Source organism: Rutidosis leptorrhynchoides, chromosome 7 (assembly GCF_046630445.1).
Source record: "Rutidosis leptorrhynchoides isolate AG116_Rl617_1_P2 chromosome 7, CSIRO_AGI_Rlap_v1, whole genome shotgun sequence".
Taxonomy (NCBI): Eukaryota; Viridiplantae; Streptophyta; class Magnoliopsida; order Asterales; family Asteraceae; genus Rutidosis; species Rutidosis leptorrhynchoides.
This window is the reverse complement of record NC_092339.1, coordinates 344650114-344669336: the sequence shown is the minus strand read 5'-3', so window position 1 is coordinate 344669336 and position 19223 is coordinate 344650114. Positions and strand designations below refer to the sequence as shown.

The window sequence follows — 19223 nt, the reverse complement described above, 5'->3', positions numbered from 1 at the left end:
GTTTTAATACTTTGTTATCAATTATGCCAAGTGTCCTTGTACATAATTTCACCCCTGTTTTAATAATTCCATAGACTATTAATCCATTCCCGTGTCCGGTTAAATGAACGATTATTCGTACATATAAATATCCCGCCCATCGTGTCCGATCGAGTGTATATGGTTATTTATAGGGACGTCCAATTGTAAATCTTTATATTAAAATTAACAAACTATCATTTAGTTAAACAAATATAAAGCCCATTAATAGCCCATAGTCTAATTTCCACAAGTGTCGTTCTTTTGTCCAAACCCCAATTATGGTACAAAACCCAATTACCCAATTTTAATATTTTTAGTCAAACATCACGATTACTTCGGCATTAAATAAGCATAATAATAACTTAGCTACGAGACATTAATGAAAATAACATAAACATAACTTACAGTGGGTGTTATTAGCGTAGTGGTACACGGACAGAGTTTCGACTTACAAAACCTTAAAACATTCGACTAATCGATCCTTATTATTATCACTAACTTAAAATTAAAATTACAAATTGAGATTACGATTTGGAGTGATACTTGATACATAAAAATGGGGAAAGAAAAATATCTATATAATATAAAAGGTATATATAAATCGTCGAAATGCATGTTCTTTTATAGGCAGAGAGTGCTCCGCGAGTGCGGCCTTTTTGGGCTTTCAAACTCCGCGAGTGCGGAGGTCGTGATTCCAGTTCATCCAAGTTTGGATCTTAGTCTACCGACGGATTTTATTATAAATATAATATAAATATATAATTTATATAATTAATTATATATTATATTATATTTATATACATAATTAATTTATAATTTCCGATCCGTTGCGTCGTATGTTGAAAGTTGGTTCATGTCTCGGTTCTGGATTTTCGAACGTCCTTTCGTATAATTTAATATCTTTTCCTTTGCGTTTTGCGGCTTGTACTCTTGTAATTTTGAGACGTTTCTCATCATTAATTGGAACCACTTTGATTGTACTTTGTACTTTTGAGCTTTTTGGTCGTTTGCATCTTCAATTCATCGCATAGATCTTTTGTCTTCACCTTTTATTATTTAAACGAATATCACTGGTAAATAGAACAATTGCAACTAAAAGCTTGTCTTTCTTGAGGGATAATGCTATGAAATATATGTTCGTTTTTAGAATTATCACTGATCAGACTCCTGGGCTTTTGGAAAATTGATTTTCAGATAGTTCGTTTCGAGTAGATGACTTTTCATTTAGGCCTCGACTTAATCTGATATACGGTTTAGGATTTATAGCCTTCCGAAAGTCACTACGCCTTTGTAACGTTGTGCTGAAATTTCTGACCTACTCGCACTTAAACCGTCACCACGGTCAAACGAAGACGAGTTAGGTTCTGAAAACTTGTCAGCGGTTAGAGGACTCACATACCGAGCCATGGCCACTGACTACGCGTCTTTTCGATTTATATAGAGGTCGTAACAGCTGTCCAAAATCAGCCTTTTGTTTCGATCTCTATACTTGTTAAACACACTTAGCTTTTATGATGATGAATGATGATGATGACACTTACACTTAATTTATGCACTTTTAAACTTATGAGGACAATATACTGACCTAGTGACCTTTGACTTAGGTTGATGACCTTTCGGACCGACTTACTACTTGCATACTTTTCATATCGACTTTACCGCATTTATCACTGTGAGTTATAGCTTCCCTTTTTTACTTATACTATTTTTGGGACTGAGAATACATGCGCTTTTTATGTTTTACTTACTTGACACGAGTACTTAAACTTTACATATGTGTGGGTTATATAACGGCATAAAGATTCCATTTAGCACGGTAACGTTTAATCATTGGTTTTGAACCGGTGAACGCGAATATTAGATATGGATCCATAGGGTTTGACATCCCCACTCGGGCTAGTCGCGCTAGCATTTAACGGGTGTTTGATACTTCAAGGACATACGCACTCGCCAAGTGTACTTTTAGGGGGTATTATTATTACGTTAAGTTAGTTACCGGGTGCCCACGGATAAGCATATACTTTATCATACTTATTTGAAATACTAATTTAAACTGCTGGTTGAAGCCCTGAAATCTCGTGGTCTACATTACATTACTGATTACAAACTATAGCTCACCAACATTCGTGTTGACTTTTTAAGCATGTATTTCTCAGGTGCTTAGACGTTGTTGCTTCTGCTGTTAGACTTGCTGTCTTGGTGTTATAGACTTGCTGTTATGGACCTGCTGTGTTAGATTTCCGCTGCATTACTTAGAGATGTCTCAATCATGGAACTTTTCTTTTGCATTCGTAACTTACGTTATTTTTCAAACAATGGATTTGTAACGACATTTGGGTCACATACTTATGTTAACGCTTCTATTCATAAGAAGCACGTTATCTTTTGTAAAACGCTATCTTTTTATGAATGCAAAACTGGTTTTCAAACAACATATAGTGTTTGACCTTGCAATGATCCTGTTGTTGATGAACCGTACACGATGGTTTTGTACGGGGCGTCACATGTATGCTTGACCCCAAGTAAGTATGAGTGTACGCGAAAGCATGTATCAAATAGCCATTCATGAACCTGAGAAACATATAGAAAACTGTCAACGAAAAACGTTGGTGAAATCATAGCCTCATAGGTGTATTTGTAAACGTTGTTTTTGAACCACAAGATTTTGTATTTCCATAACGTTGATTATCCAAATCGTTTGCATTCCAAAAGTATGTTCGCGAGCACCCAATTATCAAGACTTAACTTTCCTTCCATAGAACCCCATCACAATAGTGTTAGAACATACACTGTTTCTCGAAAATATATTTCATCCGCACAACGGTAGCGAACCGTCCGAATGAGGGTTTGTCAAACCCGTATGGCCATACAACATAAGTTCTCGCTTACACCCGGCAAGTGTAACTAATGATAATCGAATTGAGGATTTTTGTTCAAACTCGCTGTGGAATGTTTGTTTCTTCGTACTTGTGTTTAAAGCATAAAAGTAAGTAGTACAAGATATAACAAAGTGTATGTTTCTCAGCCCACGATTTAAAAGAATAAAAGTTGTTGAAAATGTGGGACTATGATCTCATCTCGAGTGCACGAGTATAAATGTACTTCACAAAGTAAACGTGTGCATGAAAGTTGTTTAGCCTTGACCTAAACAAGTAAGTGTATCAATTAACCGGTTACGACACAATGTCAGGCGAAATGTGTTCAATTAGTTCTATGGCTCGTTATGACTCGATTAATATATCATGTGAATCAAGTTGTCAAGTTTCATGCAAGATATAAGTATAAAAGCACGTTAGAACGATTGCAATAGTGTTTGGTTAAGCTTGACTAAAAGTTAAACTTTGGTCAAAGTCAAAGTCAACGAGGTCGGGTCGGGTATCCGATGATTTTTCTAAGTTATATAATCATATGTGAGCATGTTGGCCAAGTTTCATGTTAATCGGAGGTGCGTAGCATAGTTAGAATTAAACGAAAAATGACAATTTTGGACAGCCCCTGATAGATCATCTGGACGGCATCCAGAATGGCTGGACGGCGTCCAGCAGTGAAGGGTGGGACGGCGTCCAAGATATGGGACGGCGTCCCAATGAACTACAGGTTGCTGAAGCTGAAATTTGACAAGTCTCGAACCAAACTCATTTCAAACACAACTTATGAACCGAAAACACTCAAGACACGTATCTTATATCGTTGGAAAGGTATTTTGACGAGGAATACAACTAAACATATATCATCAAACAAATACATCATTTAAAATGACCAAATCCTCGTCGAATGATTGTTAAAAGTTCATCATTGATGTTTCAAGTTCGTAAAACGCATTTTATGATTCGGGCAACCAATTTACATGTATTATATGCCGCTTCGAATGTAATTTAATATACATTACAATTAAACACTTTCTAACAACGTCTCATGGCATTCAAGGCATCAAAAGCTCATTTTAAAAGCTATCAAACCCTAACCAAGAATCACAAAATCAATAATCATGTTAATGCAAGGTTTTCATGTCATCCAATATACCAAAACGAAGCTAATGATGCTAGTAACACCTTTAACACACAAGGTTTAACATCTAACAACATTTAATCAACCAAAATCAAAGATTTAACAAACCTATTTCAAGTGTTCATGCTAGTTTATGCAAACAACAAGATCGAGCAAATAAATCACATGTTCATGCTAGACTTGAGCCATAGACACTAACTAACACCATTTCAAGTCTATAAAACGAATTTGAGAAATCTAGAGTTTTAGAAATGTTACCCAAACGAGATGAAATTGGTACCAAAATGTAGAGGATGAAGAGAGGATCACGAATATGTAATTTGTTTTGATGTTTGCTTCCTTGAAATGATTTAGATGATGATTCTTTGAAGATGTTAAAAAGTGTGTTCTTGAGCTAGAGAGGAAAAAAAGATGAGGGAGGTGAAAACGGAATGAATGGTGGAAAGAGTGGGTTGACTAGTTGACCTAGTCAACTAGTTTGCCCACTTGGCAACTCCGGTTCCTCAAGTTTAAAGCAGGTGCGTGAATTAACCAAGCGAATTATTTTAAAAACGCTAGAGTAAACGAGTGATGTTATAATTAAATAACGGGTATATTAAGAACGTTAGTCAACGGAAGATACGAATTTAGATAACGAAAGATATTATCTAAAAAAAAGACGGTGTTAAAAATAAATTTAATGAAAAAACGCGGAATGTTACATTTTTATTAAACATAAATCAATCGTTCTTATATTTTAAAAATTAGACCGATCTTTCCTAACTTATATAAAATCGTACTATGATAGTACAAGACTTATTCGATGCATTTTAGTATGAGGGATGATGAGTGTATTTTCAAAATTTTAAATCCATTAGTGTAATTTCATTAAAAATAGAGAATATCATTAGTATAATTATTTAAGGATAATGACGATTGATAGTGGTATAAACAGTAAAAATAATGACAATTAAAATAATTTAATATCACAGCTTTTATAGTTATCGTTAACATACATAAACTTTTATACAGTTTAATAAGTGCTCTTAAAAAGTCAAAAGCTATCACAATGTTTAAGGGTTTTTTTTTTTAATGCTAACGAGCAAGGTTGCAAAATTCGCTATTCGGGAATTAATTGGTCGAGACTTTGGAATGATTAATCGGCAATTCGAAAATTAATCGGATTGTACTTTATACATTTATATATTATATTTCAAAAATTATATGTATAAATATAGAAGAAAACCATAAACATAAATATAAACTTTAACAAAATTGTCTAAAATTGTTCATATTGTTCAAAAACTCTAAAGTTCTCGTTAAAATACGTGTTAAAATGTTTTGACCACATTTGACTTTGACCGAATATGATTATCAAATTTGATTTTGACCCATCAATCGACGTTAACCGATTAACTAAACGAATAACATATCATTCTTAAAAATACGTAATTAGAGATTAATCGACAATTAATCGGGTTTTTTACAAAAGCGCTGACGACTCTTTAGGAAATCTGAAAATTATATTGATATTGTTAAAAGATAAAAAAAAAAAAATACAGAGCGACTACGTGTCTAACTCTCCACGTGTCCCTTTCATTTGCTTTCAAATCGCCGGTAAATTCACCGTTTCGATCGACACCCTGCTTTGATCTGTACGGTTTCATCTCAATCAAAATTGTGCATTCTGTTATTAAATTCAAATTAAGGTAATAATAATAATAAAATGAGTTTTCAAGATATCGAAAGCGGCCGGCCGCTGAATTCGAGATTCAAAAACAACAACGGAATTGTAAGAAAACAGGATCCAACACAAGCCGTAGCTTCTGGAATATTCCAGATTAATACAGCAGTTTCTACGTTTCAGAGACTTGTTAATACACTTGGTACTCCTAAAGACACCCCTGAACTCCGTAATAAACTGTACGTCTTCTTCCAAGATAAGTAAAAATTAATTATATTTTTTTTTTATGCAATATCACACCAGAATTAATTTGCAGTAAAAACGAGTAAAAACTTGAATTTTTTTCTATGTATGTTGATGATCTTTAGGGATTTACTAATTTAGGGTTAGGAAATTCAAATTGGATAGTTAGGGAAGTTTTTGTTAATTACTTATATTTGATTGATGTGATTTACTTGCTTTAAACATGCTAGTATTGTGAATTTAAAATGATCTTTAGGATTGCATATTTGTAAGTGCTTGTACCTTAATGAGTAAGTTTAAAATAAGCTTGTCACTCAACCAGGTTAAAAACGAGTGTGGTTTTCCATTATAATTAGCTAGAATTTATTATCTATGCTAACATGTAAAAAGTGTATCACAATCAAATAACGCAAATTAGCGATCCTAATCACCCCTAATACTGTTTTCTTATTTGTGTTTTGGGTTCCAAAGTAATGATCAGTGTATAGAAAAGCGACAATCAAATCTACAACTTATCCGTTTCTAAAACAATTTCGGTCCCAAACGTTTGTGTACTTTGACACTTTGGTGAATTGCTTCCGAAGAAACAATGAAGCAACAGGTGATATACCCTATTAACAATGCATATTGTCACAGTAAGCCGATTGAACTATGGGTGTTTCAAGAAAACTATAGGAGTATAGGGACATTTGTTTATGAGCAGATTGTTTAGAAAACTGGCATATGAAAAGCACGTTCTTTTGGGTGTTTTGGATGTCATAAAAAAGGTTAGAAGGGGGTGGCATTTATAGATTAGCGATACCGTTTTAAATTGGTTAATAGGTTTTGACATGTTTCATTGATTGTTTTGTCAAATTGTGACTATAAGGTTGCTTTATATTGTATTTTTCGGTTTTGACATGTAAGTTATTTCATGTTAGTCACAAGACAAGACTACATATCGGGCAACTGGTGAAGGATACTTCAGATAAACTTAAGCAAGCGAGTGAAACAGATCATCTTGCTGATGTCAGCGTAAGTACTCGTGCTTCATTTCGTTAACGTGTTTACTCGTGCTGGAAAATGGAACCAAATTATTATTATTATTATCATTGTTTTTGAAATGATTTTGCAGGCTACTAAAAAGATCACAGATGCTAAACTAGCTAAAGATTTTCAAACCGTTTTAAAAGAATATCAAAAGGCGCAACGGCTTTCAGCCGAAAGGGAGACAGCTTACACACCCTTTGTTCCCCAAGTTTCACTTCCGTCTCGGTAATTCGAATATATACCTCTTTGTACATATAATTCGATCTTTGTGAATGTGGGTTTTTTTATTATTATAATTTTTTATTTTTTATTTTTTTTGTTCAGTGATCCGGAGAGGGAAATAGATGTAGGCTCAGACAAAAGTCAAGAACAACGTGCTCTTCTTGTGGAATCTAAAAGGCAAATTATTTAATTTTTAAAGAAAATAAAAAAAAAATCAAGGGAAAGCTGTATTTTTTTTACCTTAATTTAACTGATAAATGCCAAGGAATGTATTGTTTTTATTATTAAATATTAATTTTATTTATTTGCAGGCAGGAGGTTTTACTGTTGGACAATGAGATCGCGTTTAATGAAGCTATCATCGAAGAAAGAGATCAGGGAATTCAAGAAATCCAGAATCAAATTGGAGAGGTAAATGAAATATTCAAGGATCTTGCAGTTTTGGTTCATGAACAAGGAACTATGATCGGTGAGGATATATATTTGATTTTACTTATAATTTGCATCTCCTTATTCAATTATATATAAATATAAATATAATATAATGGTAGCACATTTTGTTATTAACTCCTTTTAGATGATATCGGCTCCAATATTGAGAACTCTCATGCTGCAACCACACAGGCAAGATCACATCTTGCAAACGCATCAAAGACTCAAAGATCAAAGTCTTCCATGGTAAAGTTCTGATCTCTTTTAAATAATTGAAAATGCTTTGATATATTTTGATTTGTTACATTCACTAATATCTGAGAACTATTGTTGTATTGAACCGTTTAAAGTCATTCATCCTAAGTTAAAATTACATGAGTGTTATCTTTTACTCTGTCCTTCATGAAATATAGCAATATACATTTTGGGTTGTTCTGCTATCCTTTTAGTACAGTTACTAGATTTACATTGACGTCTAGTTTCGGTTTGCAGGTCTTCTCAGTTATGTCATCATTGACCGGTAATATAAGTATATCGTTATCAATTACTAAAAGTTATAAAGGGTTTTGTTAACTGTAGCTAGTCAATAAGAGCTTAACATATTATTATATTTACTAATTATTATACTTTAAGTATTTATTTATTATGAACTATCTCATTACCTCATGGTGGTTATATTGAAAGGACTATGATTAATGCATGTTGGAATCACTTAATAACAGGTTGTCATTTTGATGGTTTTCAATTAAAACCTCTTATTAAATCATCTATTAATCAAGTATTTATGGGACAATGTGATATACTTACTAATCAGTTTATGTTATTTTGTGCAGACTTGTTTGCTGCTGGTGATACTGGGAATTGTTCTTCTCATTGTGATCATAATTCTTGCAGCCTAACCTCGAAAACGTGCCTATATAAATAACTCGAATCTTTTTAAGAAGATGACGCCTTTTTAGCATCTGTGCCCGTGTAACGCAATAACAACTACAAAAAGACCGTTTCAGACGTGTGTGTTTGTGTGAAGTTTAGGTGCTGATTTTAGACTCCGTGCCTAGTGTCATCAGCTGTGTTTGTTTTTAGAGCATCTTTCTGTAAATCCAAGTATGTTTCTTGTTTCTACTTGAACGTTTGTAAAAACAAAACCTTGATTGGTTGTGTTACCTGGTGGAGACTTTTTTTTGGAAAGATGCAGGTTGTTTCAAACCGAGATCGTAAAGGTTTGGCCTTAATCTTCACAGTTAATAAAAAGTTGCACATTCTTTGGAGATATCATATGGGCTCATGGTCAAATCATGTCTGCTCTCTTAAATTGGAAACTATCGTCAAAAACAAAGTAATAATTGAACAAAAATGTTAAGTCAGTTTGTTTAAATGTGATGTTTGAAGAGCTTATGATCGCTCATAAATATAACAACCTTTCGGTAATATGCTTAGGGACATCATAAAACGATAATATTTACAGGCTGCATGTTTCTGCAATCAATTAGACATGGATGACTTTAGTACGAAAACATAAGTGACTTGGAATTGATAACTAACATCATCTTACAACGTTTCTATATGCGTTGACAACACTTGATAAAACAAACCCTTACATTTAAAAACTTAAGTCCTGTTTGACCCACGGAATCCAAATGAATTGAGAAATGATACTCTCACACAATTTTTTTTACACAATGACATGGCATGATGACATGGAAATCCGTAAATAACTACTCCCTTTTTCTTTGGTCAACCACATCTAATTTTTAGTAATTATTATTTCTATTTTAAAACGACATCTCATCAAATACGGAGTTATTATTTTTGCATCCCTCCCTTCCAAATATTTGATACTGATTCTTCCCCTTCAATTTATTTTCTTCATCACCATTGTTAACTTTGTAAAGCTTTTAAAGGTAGTATGTTAAAACTGCAAAATTATAGGGTGCTTAACTGTTAATGGATTTTTATCAATTAACTGAGATTTGTTTTATATGTAGTTCCCCATGTATATTCTTCTGGGTCTCATCTCTACTGTTGGATTTTTATTCATATACATTACTGCTTCAATCTAATACTCTAATACAAGTAGAGGAGGAAGTATAGCTTAATAGTTTATTTGTTGGAATTTAATTGATCCAAATATGAGTCGTGAACCATATTGCAGTATAAGGATTTATATACAACCTTTTCACTCGGGATGAAAATGACATGGGGCTATCATTCTATCTAAACTCACACCTCTCCATCAAGTGTCTCCCGAACCGGACTCATTCTCGTCAACCGTGAGATAGTGTTCATATCTGGGACAAAACTGCGATTAGGGAGATATATGACGGAAAAAATAACAATTCCTCTCCAGTTTTTGACTTGAATCTCCAATATTGGAAGTCTTTTAGTAGATGTAATCTTACAGCTTTGTATATATTCAATGATTCAATGATTGAATTGATGAACGAGAAGTAGTCAAGTTATTAATTCATTCGGTTACTGCATATATTAATTATTTAGATATTGTTTTAAATAGGAAGATAAAAATTACTAAAAGCTGGAGATAAATACGCAAAGAAAAAGGAGGAAGTTACGTACAACTTCCATGTCGTGCCAAATCAGCTTGTAAAATAATTTGTGTAAAAATTTTGAATGGGAGTAGCATTCCTCAAATGAATTTCGGCGGAACTGGAATTGAATTTAGACACAACGCATGTAAAAATCCAATTTCAATTCTGTCAGAATCTCATTAAATACCGTGAGCCAAACGGGGCCTTAGTAACTATATTAAAAAAAACCAGCTCAGTCAATCTGAAAAACGTTTGAATTTGTTAGAAGGTATATTAGAATATGTGTAGCCCAACCCGATTACGTATTGGGCTCGATCCATTAGGTTATATTAGGTTTAGGATTTCTTTGATGAATAAAGCATATTACCTACAGGGTTTAATTGTATAATAACATGGTATTAGACTCGGTTTTATCTGAGACCTAATTAGCAGCCATACCCGCAGTATCCATACTGCCCCCGTCAAACTCTCTATCTACGGTCTTCTCTTTGGTGGTTGTAAAATTACCCTATGTCCCTATGCTACCAACTAATCAGTCGTAGCCCTCTATCCAAACCACCAATCACAATTATTTTAGGGTTTTTTTATTTGGACCTGTAAATTACTCATCGAACACTGTGAACTCAGAAAACAAAAAATGATTAATTAAAAAGAATTGTCCTATAAATAAAATGATAATCCGTACTTATTCTTTTTTCTCCCTCTCTCTTCTCATCAGTCAACCCCATCTTCTTCCCCATTTCCCTTTCTCTTCCACAACCAAATTTCTAACATATTCAAATTCACCACCCCATTTCCCTCCGTACATATGTTAGTTATTAGGGTTCTTAAATGGTGTACAACTTTAGTAGCACAAAGTACGACTTTTTAACACAATGTACAACTTTATATGCAAAATGTACAACTTGCTAAACATAATGTACAACAGGAAGAGATGTTGCAACAATCCTTCCATGCACTACTCGAGATAACGTGTATGTAATATGTGTGTGTGAAAAATTAAAATGGAAATATACGTGTATGTAATACCATGGGAGGCCCGTAAGGGGTACAATGTGATCAACTGCTCAGGGCCCATGATATTCAGGGGCTCATTTTTTCTATATATGCAGACATAATCGAAGATTTGAGAAGTAAAATAAACTTTAGATCTAAGGGCATTTCAATATGTTATACGCCATGTAACATCCCGCCTTTTTCCATTTACTTTTACGTTATACTAATTTAAACTCCGTTATATGTTTATAACATCTTCCGTTGATACGCGTTTTAAATTATCTCGTTTAGGTAATTCACGCACCCGAACGAAAGTTGAGGGACTAAACTTGACAAGGGATCAAACCCTTGACTAGGTCAAAGGGTCAAACCCCTTTCACCCATTCATTATCATCTCCATCTCTCTCTCTTTCTCTCTAGCAAGAACACACACCCATTTACCAAATTCATTCAATCATCATCTAAATTCAATCTAGGAGGCTTACAACAAAATAAATTACATATTCGTGATCCTCTCTTCATCCTCTTCATTTTGGTACCAACTTCATCTCGTTTGGGTAACATTTCTAAAACTCTAGATTTCTCTAAATTCGTGTTTTTGACTTGAAATGGTGTTAGTTAGTGTCTATGGCTCATTGTGATGTCGTGTATGTAATTTGTATGCTCGATCTCGTTGTTTTAGTATAACTAGCATGAACTTGAATTTTGGTGTGTTGTTCTTGAATTTTGGATGATCATATGTTGTTAGATGTTAAAAGTTCATGTTTTAATTGTGTTCCTAGTATCACTAGCTTCAATTTGATGTGTAGGTTGCTTGAGAAAACTCCATAAACTTGATTAGTGATTTTTGGTGAATTTGGGTTAGGGTTTGATAAGCTTGAAATGAATAGATGATACAATGAATGCCATGAATTATTGTTAGTAAGTAGTTAGTTGTATTGTATGCTCGATTACCTACAAAACGGCGTGTTGTATGTATGCATTAAATGCCCGAATCATAAATGTGCACTTATCAAATTCGAGTATTAAATGTGTGCATTAATCGATCATTTATTTTGGAAAGCCGATTGTTACAAATAATGTTTTTGGTTGGTGAAATATATTTAGTTGTGTTCTTTGTCAAATTACCTTTCCAACGATATAAGGTGCGAGTTCTAAGAGTTAGCGGTTTGTAATTTATGCTTGAAAGAGTTTTGATTTTGGACTTGAACAATTGAGACTGACCAGGTACCAGCGCATGGCCAATGCCGCGGCGCGGCCAGCTTATGTCGCGGCGCGACATAAGCCGTGGTCAGGTTCTGACCTCCATGTCCAAAATACGAAAAATGTTTGGCATACTACGGACCTCCGATTCACATGAAACTCGTTCTAACATGCTCATATATGATTAAAAACCTCAGAAAAATAGTTCGGGACCCGACCCGAACATGTTGACTTTTTCGTTGACTTTGACCCGACCAAGTTGACTTTTAATCAAACTTAACCAAATATTTGTGCAATCGTTCTAACATGTTTTTATACTTGTACCTTGCATGAAACATGACAATTTGATTCACATGCTATTATGATCGAGTCTTAACGAGCCATAGGACTAATTGAACATCTTTGACCTATCGTGTTTACCGTTATTGATACAACCTATTGTTTAGGTCAAGACTAGCATTGTTCTTTGCACACGTTTACTTGTTGAAGTACTTTACTACTCGTGCACTCAAGGTGAGATCATAGTCCCACTTTTACTCTTTTTGAACTTACATTTGGTAGTTAACATACACTGGTTATGACTACGGGGGCCGCTACTCAGGCGGGATACACGATATACCCTCCACCTATATCCGGCGAACCCTTTCAGAGGCACAAGCCGATATATTCAGACGGGGTCACACCGCCAAGAGCAAACTCACCAGTAACGACCACGCGGCTGGACTTTTCGTCAGTGGATCCAAGGGTCATCTTTGCAGGCACTGGCGGTGGAACAACGGGGCTGCATGTGGTTTGCTGCGGCCAGGTACCTATTTACAGTACCACTGTTTCAATACCTCTGCATACGCAGAGCATTCAGCAGAATTCGTCATTTACACCGTTGCAACCTTGGCAACCATCGCGCCCAGTTTCACAATTTTTAACTCCTGCAGATGCGCAGGCGTTACTTAATAGTTGGGGATTTGGGGTCATCCCAGATGCGAACTCTCATTGGGCGCCGATAACAGCGCAGCAGCAAAGCACATCGCATACAGTTGGGCTTTTAAGTGTGTATCCTCAAGTTTCGCAGATATCTGCGCCACAGGTTTCGCTTCCTTTACAGCCACCTGTGTACTCTGCGTCTTCAAGTTATCCCTCTTTTCCAACGCAGCAGCCTTGGTTATATCCGCAGACGCAGGGTCAACCTTGGCAAAATGTTCAAGGCAGGCAAATCTTGCAAGTCAATTCATGCAGGCCGCACCTCCTGATATGGTTCACTTATTTTCACAACCTGACTTTGTTCAGGACATGATGAAGCGTTTCTTTGCAAATTTGAAAGGGGATCCTGTTAAACCACCCTTCGAGCTACCGACTACCTTTGACAAGTTTCCTCCGCATATATCCGCATACCCGTTTCCATCAGCACCAAAGATACCTAGCACGTTGGGTACTTACAATGGCCTGACCGATCCAGATGATTTTTTACAGCGCTTCGAAGGCGCAATGCGCACTCAAGGCTGGGTGGATCCGGTTGCGTGTCAAATATTTCCTATGACACTACAGGGTATTGCTTGTGAATGGTTTAATAAGTTGCCGGCGGGTAGTATTGTCGGGTTTATGGATCTGCGGATGAAGTTTTTACTGCAATATCAGAATCAGAGACCACGCAAGCGCACTCACATTGAATGCCATGACATCGTGCAGAAGCCCAAGGAATCTTTGGGCTAATTTCTCACAAGGTATACTAATGAGTGCCTGCGTATACCAGATCTCAAACCAGAGCAACAGATTTCCGGACTCATACATGGTATAAACTCAGAACGTCATCCAACACTGGTAAGGCGTCCGCGCCATACAGTCCCAACAACTTATGCTGAGGCGCTTAATGAATGCCACGACTATATGCGGAGTGGTGAAGATAATGACATTCCAACAGCTAGCTCACGCAACGAGAGAAAGGACGATGATGATCGTTCGCGCGATCAAAGTCGTGGTAACAACTCTCGTGGAAGGTATCCTAGCGGTGGTCCCATCAGGAATGATAAAGGGAAATCAAGTGGCAATTATCGAAACAATAATCAGCGCGGCATCAATAATCAGAACTATGCGCTACTCAAAAGTTTGTCCAAAACGCCCAAGGAAATTTTGGCAACGGAGCCAGTATGCGCGACCTTCGCGGTTCCAACTCCGCTTACAGAATTTGGCAAGCGGGACAAAACAAAGTATTGTGAATTTCATGACGATTATGGTCACGACACCAATCGGTGTAAAAACTTGATGGAACGGGTTCTGGAAGCGCTTCGCGCGGGCAAATTGGATCATCTAAAACCACCTAAAAAGGACAAGGGAAAGACCGCAGAAGAGGCTTCGAAGTCTAAGACTTTCGCGTGGCAGAAAGTTGACAAAGCGAAAAATGCCGACTTAACCATTAACATGGTTGACGCAGAGAAAATCAGCCAGCGGAGAAAGTACAACGATCACCAGGATTGGGAGCTTCTCCCGATCACTTTCCCTCCTGTAATGTCAATTGATTCTGTTAACGAGCCCATTATCATCAAGTGTCGCATCCCCGATTGCGGAATCCAGGTTAAGCGCATGCATGTTGACACTGGCAGTGGTGTCGATATTATGTATGAGCATTGTTATCGTTTCCTTCCGGCAGAAGTCAAAGCGCAGTTACGCCAGCCTGATATTACGCTATCATGGTTTTCTGGAGAAAGCTCGTGGCCGCTAGGCCGAATAGAGTTAATGATAGAGCTTGCGGATGACAGGAACCCGCAGATGATCAGGCGTGAATTGGTCGATTTTTATGTGGTTCGTTCAACTTCACGATATAACGCACTGCTAGGGAGAAACTTCATACGACGTTTTAACATTATCCCATCGGTAGTGCACGGTTTGATTAAGTTTCCCACACTAGGAGGCGTTGCCACAGTTGCGTCACATCAAGCAACCGAGTTGTGTGGCTCAGTTGCGCCTATAAGCACTCCTAGCGTGGGCGAACAACTGGCAAATTGTGCAGTCATAGCAAATCGCTTGCATCCGGATAAGCGAATTAAAATCGGCGCAGGCTTGTCAGCCGAAACAAAGGCCAAATTGCATGGAATTTTGTCCGCAAACGTAGATGTTTTCGCGTGGCGAGAGTCAGACATGACTGGGGTTCCGCGTGATATTGCGGAACATAAGTTAAATGTTAATCCATCATTGACACCCGTTAGGCAAAAGAAGCGGCATATGGCTCTAGACCGTAGTGATTGGTTGTGCGCAAAGGTGGACAACCTTGTCAAAGCAAGCATTCTGCGGGAAGTGCGTTATCAGACATGGGTTGCAAATCCTGTATTGGTAAAAAAGGCTGACGGTAATTGGAGGATGTGCGTTGATTTCAAAGATATTAATAAGGCATGTCCCAAGGACAATTACCCTCTCCCGGAGATAGACTGGAAGGTAGAATCACTATCGGGATTTAGGTACAAGTGTTTTCTGGACGCATACAAGGGTTATCACCAAATCTTAATGGCTGCGGAAGATGAGGACAAGACTGCTTTTCATACGCTGCAGGGTATTTATTGTTACACGAAGATGCCTTTCGGTTTAAAGAATGCTGGCGCAACCTATCAGCGTGTAATTGACGCAGCATTCAAGCACCAAATCGGTAGAAATCTTGAAGCGTACGTCGACGACTTGGTAATTAAAAGCAACACCGAAGAAGACATGCTCGCGGACATCCTGGAAACGTTTGCATCTCTGCGCAAGATCAACATGAAGCTTAACCCGCTTAAATGTAGTTTTGGGGAAGAGGAAGGCAAGTTTTTAGGTCATGTGGTGACAGCACGGGGTATCAAGGCCAATCCCAAAAAGATTGAAGCCATTGATAATTTGCCATCTCCAAAGACAAAGAAAGATGTGCAGAGTCTAACGGGGAAGCTTGCGGCTATCACACGGTTTCTGTCGAAAGCCGCAGAACGACAGTTACCATTCTTCAATACTTTGAAAAATTGTTTGAAGAAAAAAGACTTCGTATGGATTCAGGAAGCAGAATCAGCCTTTCAGGAGATGAAAAAGGTGCTTGCAGAATTACCAACACTTACTGCACCAATATCAGGAGAAACGCTAACGCTGTACCTCGCGGCATCGAAAGAAGCTGTCAGCTCAGTCCTCATCGCGGATCGCGGAAAGGTAATCCATTAATTTGCATGCTTTATTTATATCGCAGAAATTTAACGACTGAGGTTTTTCTCAGACGCAAATGCCGGTCTACTTCGTAAGCAAGACGCTGACATCAAGCGAAGTAAACTACTCACCAATAGAAAAGCTTGTATATGCGCTGGTCCATACGGCGCGGCGTTTGCGCTGATATTTTCAAGCACATCCAATCGTGGTTCTAACTGATCAACCAATCAAACAGGTTGGTAAACGCCTACTTTGCGGCAATGACCGGGGTTACCGCATTGACTAAAGCAATCATTTTTCTTTCAGGTGTTGTACAAGCCTGAGATTTCTGGCCGAATGGCTAAGTGGGCAGTTGAATTAGGTGAACATGAAATAAATTTTTCTTCGCGCAGTGCGGTTAAGGGTCAAATACTTGCTGATTACCTAGCAGAATTACCTGCGGATGTCGAGGCATCTGCTGAACATCAGGATCCACCTGCACCAACTTTGTCACCATGGGAATTGTACACCGATGGTGCATGCAGCGCATCTGGTGCAGGTGCGGGTGTAATTTTAACAGGCCCGGATGGCAAAGAGCATACATACGCACTGCGGTTTAATTTTTCTGTTACAAACAACGAAGCAGAGTATGAGGCCCTGTTAGCAGGTATGCGCATTGCGCATAGGTTAAATGTTAAAATTTTGCACGCATATGTGGATTCAAAGCTAGTATGCAGTCAGGTCAGCGGAGATTTCGAAGCGCATGACATAGCCATGCAGCAATATCTATCGCTTGTTCACAACCTCGCTGACCAATTTGAAGCTTTTCAAATCTCCCACGTAATGCGTGGGCAAAATAAGAAGGCGGATGCGCTAAGCAAACTGGCTGCCTTGGCTTTTGATCATATGGGGAAGAAAGTTCTAATAGAAGAACTCAATGCAAAATCCATTGTTATAATGCCTTTAGTGGCACCAGTTGAGGAATCAAGCTCAACATGGATGACGCCCATCGTGGCTTTTCTGCGGGATGGCACTTCTCCTGCAGACTCCGCTGACGCAAAGAAAGTCCGCGTTAAGGCACCGCTGTATGCCCTTGAGGGTAACGTCCTATATCGAAAGAATTATTTGGGACCGCACTTAAGGTGCATTGGCCCGAAAGAGGCGGAGGAAGTTGTACGCGAGGTGCATGAGGGTGCATGCGCACTTCATTCGGGGCACAGGTCCATTGTGTCAAAAATAATGCGGCTAGGATATTATTGGCCCACCATGTACGCGGATACTGCGCGCATAGTTAAGCAATGTGAATCATGCCAAATACATGCACCTATTAGCAGAGCACCTGCGCATCCAATGATACCAGTCTCCTCACCGTGGCCATTCTGCAAATGGGCAATCGACATAGTCGGACCATTCCCAAAAGGCCGAGGTAATTTTATCATTTATTTTTTTAACATGTTACTCACATCAGTACCTTACGCACATTCTGCACACGCAGGAAACATCAAATTCTTGATTGTTGCAATCGACTATTTCACAAAGTGGGTTGAAGCGAGACCGCTGGCAGCAATCTCAGGAAAAAAGGGTGCGAAATTTTGTATGGGAAGACATCGTCTGTCGATTTGGTATACCAAATGAAATTGTTAGCGATAACGGTACGCAGTTCGCGGGTGACCCTTTCCGCAGCTGGTGCGCGGAGCTTAATATTATGCAAACTTTTACATCTGTCACGCACCCGCAGGCGAATGGCCAGTGCGAAGTCACCAACCGGGATATAGTAGCTGGAATCAAAGCTAGGTTGGGTCATGGTCGCGTTGGTTGGGTGGATGAACTACCGAAAGTTTTATGGGCGCATAGAACAACACCCAAAGCAAGCACTGGTGAGACCCCGTTCAGTTTGGTCTATGGATCAGAAGCTGTTGTACCCGCAGAAATTGGGGTACCAACGTTCCGCATACAAAATTTTGATGAGCAAAATAACTCTGAAGCTTTGCGGGAAAATCTTAATTTGTTGGAAGAGCGCAGACTCTCTGCGGCTGTCAACGAAGCAAATAACAAGCAAAAAATCGCAAAGTACTATAATCAGCGTGTGCATTCGCGCTCTTACAAGTGCGGTGACTTGGTTTGGAGTCAGAACGACGCAAGTCATGCGGAGGATACTGGGAAACTGGTCCCCCGTTGGGAAGGTCCATACAGGGTAGCGAAGGCAAACAATACCGGGGCGTACCATCTCGAGACACTAGATGGAAAACCTGTGAAACGCACTTGGCATGCGACGTTATTGAAAAAATGTTATATGTAGCTAGGTGGACCTGATCACTCCAGTTTATTGTAGCACATTATTTTTTCTATGTATTTTTCGTCCGTTTGGATGTGTCGCGGTTGTAATTGTGATTAATGCCAATTAAATATTTACTCGCGCATACTTTTGTTGTTTAAATCTTTTTTGAATGCGGTTCCTGCCTACTTAAGGGGTGTCCTCTAGCCCCCGTGCGGCAGAAGCCTGTTTGGTTACAAGGCTAGACGTTAACGGCAGGCAAAGGGAATTGGTTTTCCCCTAGCCAAGCGCCACGCAGACTAGATGGCTGCAAAGTCGACTTAAAAAATTACAAGCATTGGTTTGCTTGTGCGTAACTACTCTCGCATTGGTTTGCTTGAGGAGCTCAAAGCATAAAAACATTGGCTTGTTTTTAGTTGCGTTGCTTACCATACAGCTATAGTGCACCTCTAGTGTA

General features: G+C 38.1%; 1 protein-coding gene across 1 annotated transcript; it reads left to right on the top strand.

Annotated features, from left to right (window-relative positions):
- The first annotated feature begins 5563 nt into the window (after nucleotides 1–5563).
- Nucleotides 5564–8867, top strand: LOC139857630 (syntaxin-22-like). The gene is made up of 7 exons (XM_071846445.1): nucleotides 5564–5931; nucleotides 6856–6949; nucleotides 7050–7189; nucleotides 7289–7363; nucleotides 7498–7655; nucleotides 7764–7864; nucleotides 8452–8867. The coding sequence occupies exons 1-7, from the start codon at nucleotides 5735–5737 to the stop codon at nucleotides 8515–8517; spliced, it is 831 nt and encodes a 276-aa protein (XP_071702546.1). The 5' UTR covers nucleotides 5564–5734; the 3' UTR covers nucleotides 8518–8867.
- Nucleotides 8868–19223: the final 10356 nt, after the last annotated feature.

Bases quoted from the DNA above. Each gene is read 5' to 3' on its own strand.
- LOC139857630 (XM_071846445.1), top strand. From the start codon at position 5,735: ATGAGTTTTCAAGATATCGAAAGCGGCCGGCCGCTGAATTCGAGATTC. The intron at 7,364-7,497 runs GCAAATTATTTA...ATTTATTTGCAG, and splicing joins CTTCTTGTGGAATCTAAAAG to GCAGGAGGTTTTACTGTTGG. The intron at 7,656-7,763 runs GTGAGGATATAT...AACTCCTTTTAG, and splicing joins TGAACAAGGAACTATGATCG to ATGATATCGGCTCCAATATT.